The sequence below is a fragment of the Heterodontus francisci genome, chromosome 8, assembly GCF_036365525.1.
Source record: "Heterodontus francisci isolate sHetFra1 chromosome 8, sHetFra1.hap1, whole genome shotgun sequence".
In the NCBI taxonomy this organism is placed as follows: domain Eukaryota; kingdom Metazoa; phylum Chordata; class Chondrichthyes; order Heterodontiformes; family Heterodontidae; genus Heterodontus; species Heterodontus francisci.
The window spans coordinates 130845895-130865171 of record NC_090378.1 but is presented as its reverse complement, the minus strand read 5'-3'; the positions used below and the strand labels follow the sequence as shown (position 1 = coordinate 130865171).

Here is a 19277-nt window from a genome sequence, read left to right as displayed (position 1 = left end):
GATATATTCAGTGTGTTCGATGTTTACAAGATGGGGGAAGTGGTGATATAGTCAGTGTGTTAGATGTTTACAAGATGGGGGAAGTGGTGATATAGTCAAGTGTGTTAGATGTTTACAAGATGGGGGAAGTGGTGATATAGTCAGTGTGTTAGATGTTTACAAGATGGGGGAAGTGGTGATATAGTCAAGTGTGTTAGATGTTTACAAGATGGGGGAAGTGGTGATATAGTCAAGTGTGTTAGATGTTTACAAGATGGGGGAAGTGGTGATATAGTCAAGTGTGTTAGATGTTTACAAGATGGGGGAAGTGGTGATATAGTCAAGTGTGTTAGATGTTTACAAGATGGGGGAAGTGGTGATATAGTCAAGTGTGTTAGATGTTTACAAGATGGGGGAAGTGGTGATATAGTCAGTGTGTTAGATGTTTACAAGATGGGGGAAGTGGTGATATAATCAGTGTTAGATGTTTACAAGATGGGGGAAGTGGTGATATAGTCAAGTGTGTTAGATGTTTACAAGATGGGGGAAGTGGTGATATAGTCAGTGTGTTAGATGTTTACAAGATGGGGGAAGTGGTGATATATTCAGTGTGTTAGATGTTTACAAGATGGGGGAAGTGGTGATATATTCAGTGTGTTAGATGTTTACAAGATGGGGGAAGTGGTGATATATTCAGTGTGTTAGATGTTTACAAGATGGGGGAAGTGGTGATATATTCAGTGTGTTAGATGTTTACAAGATGGGGGAAGTGGTGATATATTCAGTGTGTTAGATGTATACAAGATGGGGGAAGTGGTGATATAGTCAAGTGTGTTAGATGTTTACAAGATGGGGGAAGTGGTGATATATTCAGTGTGTTAGATGTTTACAAGATGGGGGAAGTGGTGATATAGTCAAGTGTGTTAGATGTTTACCAGATGGGGGAAGTGGTGATATAGTCAGTGTGTTAGATGTTTACAAGATGGGGGAAGTGGTGATATAGTCAAGTGTGTTAGATGTTTACAAGATGGGGGAAGTGGTGATATAGTCAGTGTGTTAGATGTTTACCAGATGGGGGAAGTGGTGATATATTCAGTGTGTTAGATGTTTACAAGATGGGGGAAGTGGTGATATATTCAGTGTGTTAGATGTTTACCAGATGGGGGAAGTGGTGATATATTCAGTGTGTTAGATGTTTACAAGATGGGGGAAGTGGTGATATATTCAGTGTGTTAGATGTTTACCAGATGGGGGAAGTGGTGATATATTCAGTGTGTTAGATGTTTACAAGATGGGGGAAGTGGTGATATAGTCAAGTGTGTTAGATGTTTACCAGATGGGGGAAGTGGTGATATATTCAGTGTGTTAGATGTTTACAAGATGGGGGAAGTGGTGATATAGTCAAGTGTGTTAGATGTTTACCAGATGGGGGAAGTGGTGATATATTCAGTGTGTTAGATGTTTACAAGATGGGGGAAGTGGTGATATATTCAGTGTGTTAGATGTTTACCAGATGGGGGAAGTGGTGATATATTCAGTGTGTTAGATGTTTACCAGATGGGGGAAGTGGTGATATATTCAGTGTGTTAGATGTTTACAAGATGGAGGAAGTGGTGATATATTCAGTGTGTTAGATGTTTACAAGATGGAGGAAGTGGTGATATATTCAGTGTGTTAGATGTTTACAAGATGGGGGAAGTGGTGATATATTCAGTGTGTTAGATGTTTACAAGATGGAGGAAGTGGTGATATAGTCAGTGTGTTAGATGTTTACAAGATGGGGGAAGTGGTGATATATTCAGTGTGTTAGATGTTTACAAGATGGGGGAAGTGGTGATATAGTCAAGTGTGTTAGATGTTTACAAGATGGGGGAAGTGGTGATATATTCAGTGTGTTAGATGTTTACAAGATGGGGGAAGTGGTGATATATTCAGTGTGTTAGATGTTTACAAGATGGAGGAAGTGGTGATATATTCAGTGTGTTAGATGTTTACCAGATGGGGGAAGTGGTGATATATTCAGTGTGTTAGATGTTTACCAGATGGGGGAAGTGGTGATATATTCAGTGTGTTAGATGTTTACAAGATGGAGGAAGTGGTGATATATTCAATGTGTTAGATGTTTACAAGATGGGGGAAGTGGTGATATAGTCAAGTGTGTTAGATGTTTACAAGATGGGGGAAGTGGTGATATATTCAGTGTGTTAGATGTTTACAAGATGGGGGAAGTGGTGATATAGTCAGTGTGTTAGATGTTTACAAGATGGGGGAAGTGGTGATATATTCAGTGTGTTAGATGTTTACAAGATGGAGGAAGTGGTGATATATTCAGTGTGTTAGATGTTTACCAGATGGGGGAAGTGGTGATATATTCAGTGTGTTAGATGTTTACAAGATGGAGGAAGTGGTGATATATTCAGTGTGTTAGATGTTTACCAGATGGGGGAAGTGGTGATATATTCAGTGTGTTAGATGTTTACAAGATGGGGGAAGTGGTGATATAGTCAGTGTGTTAGATGTTTACCAGATGGGGGAAGTGGTGATATAGTCAGTGTGTTAGATGTTTACAAGATGGGGGAAGTGGTGATATATTCAGTGTGTTAGATGTTTACCAGATGGGGGAAGTGGTGATATATTCAGTGTGTTAGATGTTTACAAGATGGGGGAAGTGGTGATATAGTCAGTGTGTTAGATGTTTACAAGATGGGGGAAGTGGTGATATATTCAGTGTGTTAGATGTTTACAAGATGGAGGAAGTGGTGATATATTCAGTGTGTTAGATGTTTACCAGATGGAGGAAGTGGTGATATATTCAGTGTGTTAGATGTTTACCAGATGGGGGAAGTGGTGATATATTCAGTGTGTTAGATGTTTACAAGATGGAGGAAGTGGTGATATATTCAGTGTGTTAGATGTTTACCAGATGGAGGAAGTGGTGATATATTCAGTGTGTTAGATGTTTACAAGATGGAGGAAGTGGTGATATAGTCAAGTGTGTTAGATGTTTACCAGATGGGGGAAGTGGTGATATATTCAGTGTGTTAGATGTTTACCAGATGGGGGAAGTGGTGATATATTCAGTGTGTTAGATGTTTACAAGATGGGGGAAGTGGTGATATAGTCAAGTGTGTTAGATGTTTACCAGATGGGGGAAGTGGTGATATATTCAGTGTGTTAGATGTTTACCAGATGGGGGAAGTGGTGATATATTCAGTGTGTTAGATGTTTACAAGATGGGGGAAGTGGTGATATATTCAGTGTGTTAGATGTTTACAAGATGGGGGAAGTGGTGATATAGTCAAGTGTGTTCGATGTTTACCAGATGGGGGAAGTGGTGATATATTCAGTGTGTTACATGTTTACAAGATGGAGGAAGTGGTGATATATTCAGTGTGTTAGATGTTTACCAGATGGAGGAAGTGGTGATATATTCAGTGTGTTAGATGTTTACAAGATGGAGGAAGTGGTGATATAGTCAAGTGTGTTAGATGTTTACCAGATGGGGGAAGTGGTGATATATTCAGTGTGTTAGATGTTTACCAGATGGGGGAAGTGGTGATATAGTCAAGTGTGTTCGATGTTTACCAGATGGGGGAAGTGGTGATATAGTCAGTGTGTTAGATGTTTACAAGATGGGGGAAGTGGTGATATAGTCAAGTGTGTTCGATGTTTACAAGATGGGGGAAGTGGTGATATAGTCAAGTGTGTTAGATGTTTACAAGATGGGGGAAGTGGTGATATAGTCAAGTGTGTTCGATGTTTACAAGATGGGGGAAGTGGTGATATAGTCAGTGTGTTAGATGTTTACAAGATGGGGGAAGTGGTGATATAGTCAGTGTGTTAGATGTTTACAAGATGGGGGAAGTGGTGATATAGTCAGTGTGTTAGATGTTTACAAGATGGGGGAAGTGGTGATATAGTCAGTGTGTTAGATGTTTACAAGATGGGGGAAGTGGTGATATAGTCAGTGTGTTAGATGTTTACAAGATGTGGCAAATGGTGATATAGTCAGTGTGTTAGATGTTTACAAGATGGGGGAAGTGGTGATATAGTCAAGTGTGTTAGATGTTTACAAGATGGGGGAAGTGGTGATATAGTCAGTGTGTTAGATGTTTACAAGATGTGGCAAATGGTGATATAGTCAGTGTGTTAGATGTTTACAAGATGGGGGAAGTGGTGATATAGTCAGTGTGTTAGATGTTTACAAGATGGGGGAAGTGGTGATATAGTCAGTGTGTTAGATGTTTACCAGATGTGGCAAATGGTGATATAGTCAGTGTGTTAGATGTTTACAAGATGGGGGAAGTGGTGATATAGTCAGTGTGTTAGATGTTTACAAGATGGGGGAAGTGGTGATATAGTCAAGTGTGTTAGATGTTTACAAGATGGAGGAAGTGGTGATATAGTCAAGTGTGTTAGATGTTTACCAGATGTGGCAAATGGTGATATAGTCAGTGTGTTAGATGTTTACAAGATGGGGGAAGTGGTGATATAGTCAAGTGTGTTAGATGTTTACAAGATGGGGGAAGTGGTGATATAGTCAGTGTGTTAGATGTTTACAAGATGGGGGAAGTGGTGATATAGTCAGTGTGTTAGATGTTTACAAGATGGGGGAAGTGGTGATATAGTCAGTGTGTTAGATGTTTACAAGATGTGGCAAATGGTGATATAGTCAGTGTGTTAGATGTTTACAAGATGTGGCAAATGGTGATATAGTCAGTGTGTTAGATGTTTACAAGATGGGGGAAGTGGTGATATAGTCAGTGTGTTAGATGTTTACAAGATGGAGGAAGTGGTGATATAGTCAAGTGTGTTAGATGTTTACAAGATGGGGGAAGTGGTGATATAGTCAGTGTGTTAGATGTTTACAAGATGGGGGAAGTGGTGATATTGTCAGTGTGTTAGATGTTTACAAGATGGAGGAAGTGGTGATATATTCAGTGTGTTAGATGTTTACAAGATGGAGGAAGTGGTGATATAGTCAAGTGTGTTAGATGTTTACAATATGGGGGAAGTGGTGATATATTCAGTGTGTTAGATGTTTACAAGATGGGGAAGTGGTGATATAGTCAGTGTGTTAGATGTTTACAAGATGGGGGAAGTGGTGATATAGTCAGTGTGTTAGATGTTTACAAGATGGAGGAAGTGGTGATATATTCAGTGTGTTAGATGTTTACAAGATGGGGGAAGTGGTGATATAGTCAGTGTGTTAGATACTTAGAAGATGGGGGAAGTGGTGATATAGTCAGTGTGTTAGATACTTAGAAGATGGGGGAAGTGGTGATATAGTCAGTGTGTTAGATACTTAGAAGATGGGGGAAGTGGTGATATAGTCAAGTGTGTTCGATGTTTACAAGATGGGGGAAGTGGTGATATAGTCAGTGTGTTAGATGTTTACAAGATGGGGGAAGTGGTGATATAGTCAGTGTGTTAGATGTTTACAAGATGGGGGAAGTGGTGATATATTCAGTGTGTTAGATGTTTACAAGATGGGGGAAGTGGTGATATATTCAGTGTGTTAGATGTTTACAAGATGGGGGAAGTGGTGATATAGTCAAGTGTGTTAGATGTTTACCAGATGGGGGAAGTGGTGATATAGTCATTGTGTTAGATGTTTACAAGATGGGGGAAGTGGTGATATAGTCAGTGTGTTAGATACTTAGAAGATGGGGGAAGTGGTGATATAGTCAGTGTGTTAGATGTTTACAAGATGGAGGAAGTGGTGATCTAGTCAGTGTTAGATGTTCACAAGATGGGGGAAGTGGTGATATAGTCAAGTGTGTTAGATACTTAGAAGATGGGGGAAGTGGTGATATAGTCAGTGTGTTAGATGTTTACAAGATGGAGGAAGTGGTGATCTAGTCAGTGTTAGATGTTCACAAGATGGGGGAAGTGGTGATATAGTCAGTGTTAGATGTTTACAAGAATGGGGAAGTAGTGATATAGTCAGTGTGTTCGATGTTTACAAAGACAAAGAACAAAGAAAATTACAGCACAGGAACAGGCCCTTCGGCCCTCCAAGCCTACGCCGATCCAGATCCTCTATCTAAACCTGTCGCCTATTTTCTAAGGGTCTGTATCTCTTTACTTCCTGCCCATTCATGTATCTGTCTAGATACATCTTAAAAGACACTATTGCGTCCGCGTCTACCACCTCCGCTGGAAACGCGTTCCAGGCACCCACAACGCTGTGCGTAAAGAATTTTCCACGCATATCCCCCCTAAACCTTTCCCCTTTCACTTTGAACTCGTGTCCCCTAGTAATTGAATCCCCCACTCTGGGGGAAAAAGCTTCTTGCTATCCAACCTGTCTATACCTCTCATGATTTTGTACACCTCAATCAGGTCCCCCCTCAACCTCCGTCTTTCTAATGAAAATAATCCTAATCTACTCAACCTCTCTTCATAGCTAGCGCCCTCCATACCAGGCAACATCTTGGTGAACCTCCTCTGCACCCTCTCCAAAGCATCCACATCCTTTTGGTAATGTGGCGACCAGAACTGCACGCCGTATTCCAAATGTGGCCGAACCAAAGTCCTATACAACTGTAACATGACCTGCCAACTCTTGTACTCAATACCCCGTCCGATGAAGGAAAGCATGCCGTATGCCTTCTTGACCACTCTATTGACCTGCGTTGCCACCTTCAGGGAACAATGGACCTGAACACCCAAATCTCTCTGTACATCAATTTTCCCCAGGACTTTTCCATTTACTGTATAGTTCACTCTTGAATTGGATCTTCCAAAATGCATCACCTCGCCCTGATTTGCCCTGATTGAACTCCATCTGCCATTTCTCTGCCCAACTCTCCTATCTATCTATATTCTGCTGTATTCTCTGACAGTCCCCTTCACTATCTGCTACTCCACCAATCTTAGTGTCGTCTGCAAACTTGCTAATCAGACCACCTATACTTTCCTCCAAATCATTTATGTATATCACAAACAACAGTGGTCCCAGCACGGATCCCTGTGGAACACCATTGGTTACACGTCTCCATTTTGAGAAACTCCCTTCCACTGCTACTCTCTGTCTCCTGTTGCCCAGCCAGTTCTTTATCCATCTAGCTAGTACACCTTGGACCCCATGCGCCTTCACTTTCTCCATCAGCCTACCATGGGGAACCTTATCGAACGCCTTACTGATGTCCATGTATATGACATCTACAGCCCTTCCCTCATCAATCAACTTTGTCACTTCCTCAAAGAATTCTATTAAGTTGGTAAGACATGACCTTCCCTGCACAAAACCATGTTGCCTATCACTGATAAGCCCATTTTCTTCCAAATGGGAATAGATCCTATCCCTCAGTATCTTCTCCAGCAGCTTCCCTACCACTGACGTCAGGCTCACCGGTCTATAATTACCTGGATTATCCCTGCTACCCTTGTTAAACAAGGGGACAACATTAGCAATTCTCCAGTCCTCCGGGGCCTCACCCGTGTTTAAGGATGTTGCAAAGATATCTGTTAAGTCCCCAGCTATTTCCTCTCTCGCTTCCCTCAGCAACCTGGGATAGATCCCATCCGGACCTGGGGACTTGTCCACCTTAATGCCTTTTAGAATACCCAACACTTCCTCCCTCCTTATGCCGACTTGACCGAGAGTAATCAAACATCTGTCCCTAACCTCAACATCCGCCATGTCCCTCTCCTCGGTGAATACCGATGCAAAGTACCCGTTTTGAATCTCACCCATTTTCTCCGACTCCACGCATAACTTTCCTCCTTTGTCCTTGAGTGGGCCAATCCTTTCTCTAGTTACCCTCTTGCTCCTTATATATGAATAAAAGGCTTTGGGATTTTCCTTAACCCTGTTTGCTAAAGATATTTCATGACCCCTTTTATCCCTCTTAATTCCTCGTTTCAGATTGGTCCTACATTCCCGATATTCTTTCAAAGCTTCGTCTTTCTTCAGCCGCCTAGACCTCATGTATGCTTCCTTTTCCTCTCAGCTAGTCTCACAATTTCACCTGTCATCCATGGTTCCCTAATCTTGCCATTTCTATCCCTCATTTTCACAGGAACATGTCTCTCCTGCACGCTAATCAACCTCTCTTTAAAAGCCTCCCACATATCAAATGTGGATTTACCTTCAAACAGCTGCTCCCAATCTACATTCCCCAGCTCCTGCCGAATTTTGGTATAGTTGGCCTTCCCCCAATTTAGCACTCTTCCTTTAGGACCACTCTCGTCTTTGTCCATGAGTATTCTAAAACTTACGGAATTGTGATCACTATTCCCAAAGTAGTCCCCTACTGAAACTTCAACCACCTGGCAGGGCTCATTCCCCAACACCAGGTCCAGTATGGCCCCTTCCCGAGTTGGACTATTTACATACTGCTCTAGAAAACCCTCCTGGATGCTCCTTACAAATTCTGCTCCATCTAGACCTCTAACACTAAGTGAATCCCAGTCAATGTTGGGAAAATTAAAATCTCCTATCACCACCACCCTGTTGCTTCTACATCTTTCCATAATCTGTTTACATATTTGTACCTCTATCTCACGCTCGATGTTGGGAGGCCTGTAGTACAGCCCCAACATTGTTACCGCACCCTTCCTATTTCTGAGTTCTGCCCATATTGCCTCACAGCTCGAGTCCTCCATAGTGCCTTCCTTCAGAACAGCTGTGATATCCTCTTTGACCAGTAATGCAACTCCTCCACCCCTTTTACCTCCCTCTCTATCCCGCCTGAAGCATCGGTATCCTGGGATATTTAGTTGCCAATCATGCCCTTCGCTCAACCAAGTCTCAGTAATAACAATAACATCATACTCCCAGGTAGTAATCCAAGCCCTAAGTTCATCTGCCTTACCTACTACACTTCTTGCATTAAAACAAATGCACCTCAGACCACCAGTCCCTTTGCTTTCATCATCTGCTCCCTGCCTACTCTTTCCCTTAGTCACGCTGACTTCATTATCTAGTTCCTTACAGGCTTCAGTTACTACCTCCTTACTGTCCACTGACCTCATTTGGTTCACATCCCCCTGCCACATTAGTTTAAACCCTCCCCAACAGCGTTAGCAAAAGCATCCCCAAGGACATTGGTTCCAGTCCGGCCCAGGTGTAGACCATCCAATTTGTAATAGTCCCACCTCCCCCAGAACCGGTCCCAATGTCCCAAAAATCTGAACCCCTCCCTCCTGCACCATCTCTCAAGCCACGCATTCATCCTGACTATTCTTTCATTTCTACTCTGACTATCACGTGGCACTGGTAGCAATCCTGAGATTACTACCTCTGAGGTCCTACTTTTTAACTTGGCTCCTAACTCCCTAAATTCTGCTTGTTGGACCTCATCCCGTTTTTTTACCTATATCATTGGTGCCTATGTGCACAACGACAACTGGCTGTTCACCCTCCCCCTTCAGAATGTTCTGCAGCCGATCTGAGACATCCCTGACCCGTGCACCTGGGAGGCAACATACCATTCGGGAGTCTCGTTTTCGACCACAGAACCGCCTATCTACTCCCCTTACAATCGAATCCCCTATGACTATAGCCCTTCCACTCTTTTTGCCGCCCTTCTGAACAGCAGAGCCAGCCATGGTGCCATGAACCTGGCTACTGCTGCCTTCCCCTGGTGAGCCATCTCCCTCAACAGTATCCAAAATGGTATACTTGTTTTGGAGGGAGATGACCGCAGGGGACACCTGCGCTGCCTTCCTGCTCTTTCTCTGCCTTTTGGTCACCCATTCCCTTTCTCCCTCAGCAATCCTAATCTGCAGTGTGACCAATTCGCTAAATGTGCTATCCACGACCTCCTCAGCATCGCGGATGCTCCAAAGTGAGTCCATCCGCAGCTCCAGAGCCGTCATGCGGTCTAACAAGAGCTGCAGCTGGACACACTTCCAGCACGTGAAGGAGTCAGGGACATCAGCCGTGTCCCTGAGCTCCCACATTGAGCAAGAGGAGCATAACACGGGTCTGAGATCTCCTGCCATTTTTAATCTTAAGCTTAACTTAGTCTGAAACTTAGATAAATGAAAAAGGAACGAAAAGTTTTTACCAATCACATAATAAAAAACAAAGTAGAAAAAGCCTTACCTTATCTACACACCAACGAGTCCTTTTTTACAAGATGGAGGAAGTGGTGATATGGTCAGTGTGTGTGTTGAGCGTGTTCTCTGATCAGGTATGAGAACAAAGAACAGTACAGCACAGTAACGGCTATTCGGCCCTCCAAGCCTGCGCCGATCATGATACCTGTCTAAACTAAAACCTTCTGCACTTCCAGGGACCGTATCCCTCTATTCCCATCCTATTCATGTATTTGTCAAGATGCCTCTTAAACGTCGCTATCGTACCTGCTTTCACCCCCTCCCCCGGCAGCAAGTTCCAGGCACTCACCACCCTCTGTGTAAAGAACTTGCCTCGCACATCCCCTGTAAACTTTGCCCCTTGCACCTTAAACCTATGTCCCCTAGTAATTGACTCTTCCACCCTGGGAAAAAGCTTCTGACTATCCACTCTGTCCATGCCACTCATAACTTTATAAACCTCTATCAGGTTGCCCCTCCACCTCCGTCGTTCCAGTGAAAACAATCCGAGTTTATCCAACCTCTCCTCATAGCTAATACCCTCCAGACCAGGCAACATCCTGGTAAACCTCTTCTGTACCCTCTCCAAAGCCTCCACGTCCTTCTGGTAGTGTGGCGACCAGAATTGTACGCAATATTCTAAGTGTGACCTAACTAAGTTATGCTGCAGCATGACTTGCCAAATTTTATACTCAGTGCCCCAACTGATGAAGGCAAGCATGCCATATGCCTTCTTGACTACCTTATCCACCTGCATTGCCACTTTGTGATCTGTGGACCTGTACGCCTCTGGATCTCTCTGCCTGTCAATAGTCCTAAGGGTTCTGCAATTTACTGTATACGTCCCACCTGTATTAGACCTTCCAAAATGCATTATCTCACATTTGTCCGGATTAAACTCCATCTGCCATTTCTCCGCCCAATTCTCCAACCGATCTATATCCTGCTGTATCCTCTGACAATCCTCATCACTATCCTCAACTCCATCAACCTTTGTGTCATCCACAAACTTACTAATCAGACCAGCTACATTTTCCTCCAATTCATTTATATATACTACAAACAGCAATGGTCCCAGCACTGGTCCCTGCGGAACACCACTAGTCACATTCCTCCATTCAGAAAAGCACCCTTCCACTGCTACCCTCTGTCTTAGATGACCGAGCCAGTTCTGTATCCATCTTGCCAGCTCACCTCTGATCCCGTGTGACTTCACCTTTTGTACCAGTCTGCCATGAGGGACCTTGTCAAAGGCTGTACTGAAGTCCATATAGACAACATCCACTGCCCTTCCTTCACCAATCATCTTCGTCACTTCCTCAAAAAACTCAATCAAGTTAGTGAGACACGACCTCCCCTTCACAAAACCATGCTGCCTCTCGCTAATCAGTCCATTTGTTTCCAAATGGGAGTAAATCCTGTCCAATAATTTCCCTACCACTGACGTAAGGCTCACCGGCCTGTAATTTCCTGGATTCTCCTTGTTACCCTTCTTAAAGGAACAACATTGGCTATTCTCCAGTCGTCTGGGACCTCACCTGTAGCCAATGAGGATACAAAGATTTCTGTCAAGGCCCCAGCAATTTCTTCCCTTGCCTCCCTCAGTATTCTGGGGTGGATCCTATCAGGCCCTTTGGACTTCGCTACCTTAATGCTTTCCAAGACGCCCAACACCACCTCCTTTTTGATATCTACATGACCCAGACTAGCTACACACCCTTCCCTGGACTCATCATCCACCAAGTCCTTCTCCTTGGTGAATACTGATGCAAAGTACTGATTTAGTACCTCGCCCATTTCCTCTGGCTCCACGCATAGATTCCCTCCTCTGTCCTTGAGTGGGCCAACCCTTTCCCTAGCTACCCTCTTGCTCTTTATACACGTATAAAAAGCCTTGGCATTATCCTTAATCCTGTTTGCCAATGACGTTCCATGACCCCTTTTAGCCCTCCTGACTCCTTGCTTAAGTTCCTTCCTACTTTATTTATATTCCTCAAGGGCTTTGTCTGTTCCCAGCCTTCTAGCCCTTACGAATGCTTCCTTTTTCTTTTTGACGAGGCTCACAATATCCCTCATTATCCAAGGTTCCCGAAACTTGCCAAACTTGACCTTCATCCTCACAGGAACATGCTGGTCCTGGATTCTAATTAACTGACATTTGAAAGACTCCCACATGTCAGGTGTTGATTTACCCTCAAACAGCCGCCCCCAATCTAAATTCTTCAGTTCTTGCCTAATATTGTTATAATTAGCCTTCCCCCAATTTAGCACCTTCACCCGAGGACTACTCTTATCCTTATCCACAAGTACCTTAAAACGTGCGTAATTATGGTCACTGTTCCCGAAATGCTCCCCTACTGAAACTTCAACCACCTGGCCGAGCTCATTCCCCAATACCAGGTCCAGTATGGCCTTTTCCCTAGTTGGACTATCTACATATAAAAACAAGAAATGCTGGAATCACTCAGCAGGTCTGGCAGCATCAGTGGAAAGAGAAGCAGAGTTAACGTTTCGGGTCAGTGACCCTTCATCGGAACTGACAAATATTAGAAAAGTCACAGGTTATAAGCAAGTGAGGTGGGGGTGGGGCAAGAGATAACAAAGGAGGTCTAGATTGGACCAGGCCACATAGCTGACCAAAAGGTCACGGAGCAAAGGCAAACAATATGTTAATGGTGTGTTGAAAGACAAAGCATTAGTACAGATTAGGTGTTAATATACTGAATATTGAACAGCAGCAAGTGCAAACCTGAAAAAAAACAGTGGGTAAGCAAACTGAACAAACTAAGATGAAATGAAATAAATGCAAAAAAAAGATTGTAAAACATGTAAAAAAGAATGTTTAAAAAAAAAAGGAAGAAAAAATAACTAAAAATGAAAGTAAAATGGGGGGCTGTCATGCTCTGAAATTATTGAACTCAATGTTCAGTCCGGCAGGCTGTAGTGTGCCTAATCGGTAGATGAGATGCTGTTCCTCGAGATTGCGTTGATGTTCACTGGAACACTGCAGCAATCCCAGGAGAGATGTGAGCATGAGAGCAGGGGGGAGTGTTGAAATGGCAAGCAACCAGAAGCTCAGGGTCCTGCTTGCGGACTGAGCAGAGATGTTCCGCAAAGCGGTCACCCAGTCTGCGCTTAGTCTCCCCAATGTAGAGGAGACCACACTGTGAGCAGCGAATACAGTATACTACATTGAAAGAAGTACAAGTAAATCGCTGCTTCACCTGAAAGGAGTGTTTGGGGCCTGGGATAGTGAGGAGAGAGGAGGTAAATGGGCAGGTATTACACCTCCTGCAATTGCAGGGGAAGGTGCCCTGGGACGGGGACGAGGTGGTGATGGAGGAGTGGACCAGGGTGTCGCGGAGGGAACGATCCCTTCGGAATGCTGACAGGGGAAGGGAGGGGAAGATGCGACTGGTAGTGGCATCACTCTGGAGGTGGCGGAAATGACAGAGGATGATCCTTTGGATATGGAGACTGGTGGGGTGAAAAGTGAGGACAAGGGGAACCCTGTCACGGTTCTGGGAGGGAGGGGAAGGGGTGAGGGTAGAGGTACGGGGAATGGGTCGGACACGGTTGAGTGCCCTGTCAACCACAGTGGGTGGAAATCCTCGGTTGAGGAAAAAGGTCATATCAGAAGCACCATCATGGAAGGTAGCATCATCAGAGCAGATGCGTTGAAGACAGAGAAACTGGGAGAATGGAATGGAGTCCTTACAGGAGGTAGGGTGTGAAGAAGTGTAGTCGAGGTAGCTGTGGGAGTCGGTGGGCTTATAATGGATATTAGTAGACAACCTATCCCCAGAGATGGAGACAGAGAAGTCAAGGAAGGGAAGGGAAGTGTCAGAGATGGACCATGTAAAGATGAGAGAAGGGTGGAAATTGGAAGCAAAGTTGATAAAGTTTTCCAGTTCGGGGCGGGAGCAGGAAATGGCACCGGTACAGTCATCAATGTACCGGAAAAAGAGTTGGAGGAGGGGGCCTGAGTAGGACTGGAACAAAGAATGCTCGACATATCCCACAAAAAGACAGGCATAACTAGGACCCATGCGGGTACCCATAGCGACACCTTTTACTTGAAGGAAGTGCATGGAGTTGAAGGAGAAGTTGTTCAATGTGAGAACAAGTTGAGCCAGGCGGAGGAGGGTGATGGTGGATGGGGATTGGTTGGGCCTCTGTTCCAGGAAGAAGCGGAGAGCCCTCAAACCATCCTGGTGGGGGATGGAGGTGTAGAGCGATTGGACGTCCATAGTGAAGAGGAGGCGGTTGGGACCAGGAAACTGGAAATTGTCAAAATGACGTAGGGCGTCAGAAGAGTCACGGATGTAGGTGGGAAGAGACTGGACCAGCGGAGAAAAGATAGAGTCTGGATAGGAAGAAATAAGTTCAGTGGGGCAGGAGCAGGCTGACGCAATGGGTCTGCCGGGACAGTCCCGTTTGTGGATTTTGGGAAGGAGGTAGAAGTGGGCTGTCCGGGTTTGTGGGATTATGAGGTTGGAAGCTGTAGAGGGAAGATCTCCAGAGGAGATGAGGTCAGTGACAGTCCTTTGGACGGCGTCTTGATGTTCGGTGGTGGGATCATGGTCCAGAGGGAGGTAGGAAGAAGTGTCTGTGAGTTGGCGTTGAGCTTCTGCAAGGTACTAGGATGTTGCCTGGTATGGAGGGAAGGTCTTACGAGGAAAGGCTGAGGGACTTGAGATTGTTTTCGTTGGAGAGAAGGAGGAGGAGAGGTGACTTAAGATAATCAGTGGGTTAGTTAGGGTGGATAGTGAGAGTCTTTTTCCTCGGATGGTGATGGCAAACACGAGGGGACATACCTTAACCAGTAATGCAACTCCCCCAGCCCTTTTACATCCCCCTCTATCCTGCCTGAAGCTTCTAAATCCTGGAACATTTAGCTGTCAATCCTGTCCTTCCCTCAACCAAGTTTCTGTAATAGCAACAACATCATAGTTCCAAGTACTAATCCAAACTCTTCAGTTCACCTGCCTTACCTGTTATACTTCTCGCATTGAAACAAATGCACTTCAGACCACCAGTCTGAAACTGGTGTATTCAGTGCTGATGAGAGGAGTGGGATTGGTTTCATGGAGTTTATGTATTCCCTTGCTCTCTTAGAATTTCCTCATTAGCATTTCATCTATGGCAGGCGATTCATCGAGTGTTTTATCCCTTCAAACGATTGCTGGACTTGAGAGAGCACCATCCTTCACTGAGAGTACAGCAGTTACTTTTGTTTCCTCCTTCGACTGCTCAGATTATAGTTTATAATGGCACACTGCTAAATGACCCACTGATGGGAGTGACCAGCAGAGAATCACATGGCAGCTTTTGCTCTGATCCTGTCGAATGATAAGTTGTTCAATCCATCAGTTACTTCCCTCGATGAGGCAGATACAGGTACACTTTCACTGTCCGGAGGGATCAATCAGCTGAACTCATTGTGGTGAACATACAGCTTGCCTTTCTGTCAGTGATCTGTTCTACTTTGCCTTCCACAAGTAGATTCAGACTCATTGTACTATATGTATTAGATATGTTATGTGGCTGGTGGGTAAAAGTTTTTTTTTTTATCCACAGGAGTCAAATGTCCTAATAGCTGCAAACAGCCAAGGCACAATAAAGGTGAGCAGACATCAAGCAATTACCAGCGGAAAGGGGGAAGTGTCTTCCAGATAGCGGTCTAATCACAGTGAGCACACACAGTGTGGGCTGGTGTATTTACAGTTAGTATATGCAGTGGTTGAGAGTATTTACAAGATGGGTCCATGTCTGATATTTTTGGTGCGCGTGGAGGGTACTTGTAGTTGGGGTGTGTTGCAGTGTCTGATTTCAGTGCCAGTGCTTTTTACTTGTCTCCTCGAGTGAAGTTTTTCACTGACTCTGTCCTCCTGTTTGCAGGTGCTGGAGCTAGTATGAGGGGAGCCAGCACTGGTGATTCCTACCATTTTATTGCCATGGAGACTCCTTCCTTGGAATTGATTAAATCACATAGCTGGCATCCCAACATCCTGTTCATTCTGATCCTTCACCAGCAGCAGCAGTGGCAGGTGCCAGGACTGTGTAACCGTTAACACTCCTTGTGGAGTCACCAAAATGTGATGAGGTTGAAGGAAACATGACCAATCTTTTCACAAACTGAAATCTCTGAAGAATAAGAAACTTGCATTTTCCATAGACTCATGGGCCAGGTGTAACTGCAATGATGTAAAGTCTGTCTTGTATTTCACAGATGACTGCAATAAACAGTGCAATTGGATTACCAAGGGGCAGGATGAGGGAGGTGAAAGCAGGCTATTCCGTTCCCTTATTTCCATTAATAAAAGCTCTGCCCAGGTAATCTTGCTGTAGTTTGGTTTAGGGGCTCCATTTCAAACCCTTGTTTTGACAGTGACTGGGTTTGAAGTCATTATTTTTAACCTGAGTTCTGTTTGGTAAATCAGTTTGAACTTTCACCAAACTGTTTTTTTTCTTTAGAACATACCTCTGCTACCTAGAGTTGGATGAGTGCATTCTTCGTGCACACCGACTTCAGTGAATCAGCTAGTGATCAGGGAGAATGAAAGTATTTGAAACTGGCATGAGACCCAGTGGAGTCTGTGATAACTCGGACCTTTAAATATATCGACGTGTTGCAGCATTTCATGTAACTTCTAATGACAGAGCATTGTACAGATTGCTAAAAACCATGCAGGCTGTGATGCAGAGTGGGGTGGGGGATGCAGTTTACCCAGGCCCAGGGAGGTGGGGTGTGCTTGACGTGGCATGACATTGACACAGGGTCTGGCTGTAATGGTTGTTGGGGGGTTGCAGGTTATCTGGCTGAGAGTCCAGGGTGCTGAGAGTTGGATTGTTTTGGTTTATATCTGTCCCAGTTTAGTTTGTAAGTGTAACCTGGCTCAGGGTGGGAGCTGTGTGTGGACTGGGCAAGTCTCCCAACTTCCTGATATTCGGTGTGAAATACTGACCTTGAACACAGTCACCAAGCTTACTTGGACCTGCTCCCTGTGGGTAAATCCTGTCACAGTCCAGTGTTTGATTTTCCTTCTCCATTGTGTTCCATTTCTTTCTAGCTAAACATTAGTGCGTGTGTTGAAGATGAAGCTTAATTTATTGAGTCGAACACTACAGCTCAATCACAACCTTTTTGTATATTTTCCACTCTCCAACCTTGTTTCTAATTATCTGACCATCATTAAAAGTTTTTTCAAGTGATGCTGCTTGGTTATTGGATTTTCCCTGACCTGTGTGACCCTGACCTTGTGTGACCCTGACCTTGTGTGACCCTGACCTTGTGTGACCCTGACCTTGTGTGACCCTGACCTTGTGTGACCCTGACCCTGTGTGACCCTGACCCTGTGTGACCCTGACCCTGTGTGACCCTGACCCTGTGTGACCCTGACCTGTGTTTAAACTAATGTCACATTTACAGCAAGTCTTCACTGCAACCTTGGAATATGGCTGATAAACCAAGCTGCTCTCTGGTACACGTGTGGTGTTTAAAGCTACCACTGACAGACTCCAACTGTCTCTCCAGCATCTCTCCCCATTCCCCCAGAAAAGTTCTCTTCACTTAGTGACTGTTTCCTTCTAATCACACAAGTATAGTTTCACACTCTCCATTCACCCTTCAGTATCTGATCTAAATAACATTGTAGTTCCAGTGTACAGGGTGTTGAGAGTAGTGAGGTCAGGGATAAGGTTACAAGGACGCAAGAGGGCACTGGCAAGCAAGAACTTGATTTAAAGTGTGTCTACTTCAACACCAGGAGCATCCGGAATAAGGTGGGTGAGCTTGCAGCATGGGTTGGTACCTGGGATCTCGATGTTGTGGCCATTTCGGAGACATGGGTAGAGCAGGGAGAGGAATGGATGTTGCAGGTTCCGGGATTTAGATGTTTCATTAAGAACAGAGAAGATGGTAAAAGAGGAGGGGGGGGGGGGGGGGGGGGGTGTGGCATTGTTAATCAAGGAGAGTATTACGGCGGCAGAAAGGACGCTTGAGGACTCGTCTACTGAGGTAGTATGGGCCGAGGTTAGAAACAGGAGGGGAGAGGTCACCCTGTTGGGAGTTTTCTGTAGACCTCCAAATAGTTCCAGAGATGTAGAAGAAAGGATAGCAAAGATGATTCTCGACAGGGGCGAGAGTAACAGGGTAGTTGTTATGGGGGACTTTAACTTTCCAAATATTGACTGGAAATACTATAGTTCGAGTACTTTAGATGGGTCAGTTTTTGTCCAGTGTGTGCAGGAGGGTTTTCTGACAGTATGTAGACAGGCCAACCAGGGGCGATGCCACATTGGATTTGGTACTGGGTAATGAACCCGGACAGGTGTTAGATTTAGATGTAGGTGAGCACTTTGGTGATAGTGATCACAATTCGGTTAGGTTTACCTTAGCGATGGGCAGGGACAGGTATATACCGCAGGGCAAGAATTATAGCTGGGGGAAAGGAAATTATGATGCGATTAGGCAAGATTTAGGATGCGTAGGATGGGGAAGGAAATTGCAGGGGATGGGCATCATCGAAATGTGGAGTTTATTCAAGGAGCAGCTACTGCATGTCCTTGATAAGTATGTACCTGTCAGGCAGGGAGGAAGTTGGCGAGCGAGGGAGCCGTGGTTTACTAAAGAAGTTGAAGCGCTTGTCAAGAGGAAGAAGAAGGCTTATGTTAGGATGAGACGTGAAGGCTCAGTTAGGGCGCTTGAGAGTTACAAGCTAGCCAGGAAGGATCTAAAGGGAGAGCTAAGAAGAGCGAGGAGAGGACACGAGAAGTCATTGGCGGATAGGATCAGGGAAAACCCTAAGGCTTTCTATAGGTATATCAGGAATAAAAGAATGACTAGAGTTAGATTAGGGCCAATCAAGGATAGTAGTGGGAAGTTGTGTGTGGAATCAGAGGAGATAGGGGAAGCGTTAAATGAATATTTTTTGTCAGTATTTACAGTAGAGAAAGAAATTGTTGTCGAGGAGAATACTGAGATACAGACTACTAGGCTAGATGGGATTGAGGTTCACAAGGAGGAGGTGTTAGCAATTTTGGAAAGTGTGAAAATAGATAAGTCCCCTGGGCCAGATGGGATTTATCCTAGGATTCTCTGGGAAGCCAGGGAGGAGATTGCAGAGCCTTTGTCCTTGATCTTTATGTCGTCATTGTCGACAGGAATAGTGCCGGAAGACTGGAGGATAGCAAATGTTGTCCCCTTGTTCAAGAAGAGGAGTAGAGACAGCCCTGGTAATTATAGA

At 44.6% G+C, this 19277-nt stretch overlaps 1 protein-coding gene across 4 annotated transcripts in view; it reads left to right on the top strand.

The window, feature by feature from the left end:
- The window catches only part of cop1 (COP1 E3 ubiquitin ligase), a 173041-nt gene extending 155660 nt beyond the window's left edge, over nucleotides 1–17381 (top strand). For 2 of the 4 annotated variants that reach the window (XM_068038008.1, XM_068038007.1), the window contains 2 exons: nucleotides 15610–15654; nucleotides 15931–17381. In XM_068038008.1, coding sequence (XP_067894109.1) covers nucleotides 15610–15654; nucleotides 15931–15948 — 63 coding nt within the window. In that variant the 3' untranslated portion in view covers nucleotides 15949–17381. The remainder of the gene's footprint in view (nucleotides 1–15609; nucleotides 15655–15930) is intronic. The other 2 variants (XM_068038006.1, XM_068038009.1) reach the window with 1 other exon arrangement.
- The last annotated feature ends 1896 nt before the right edge of the window (nucleotides 17382–19277 follow it).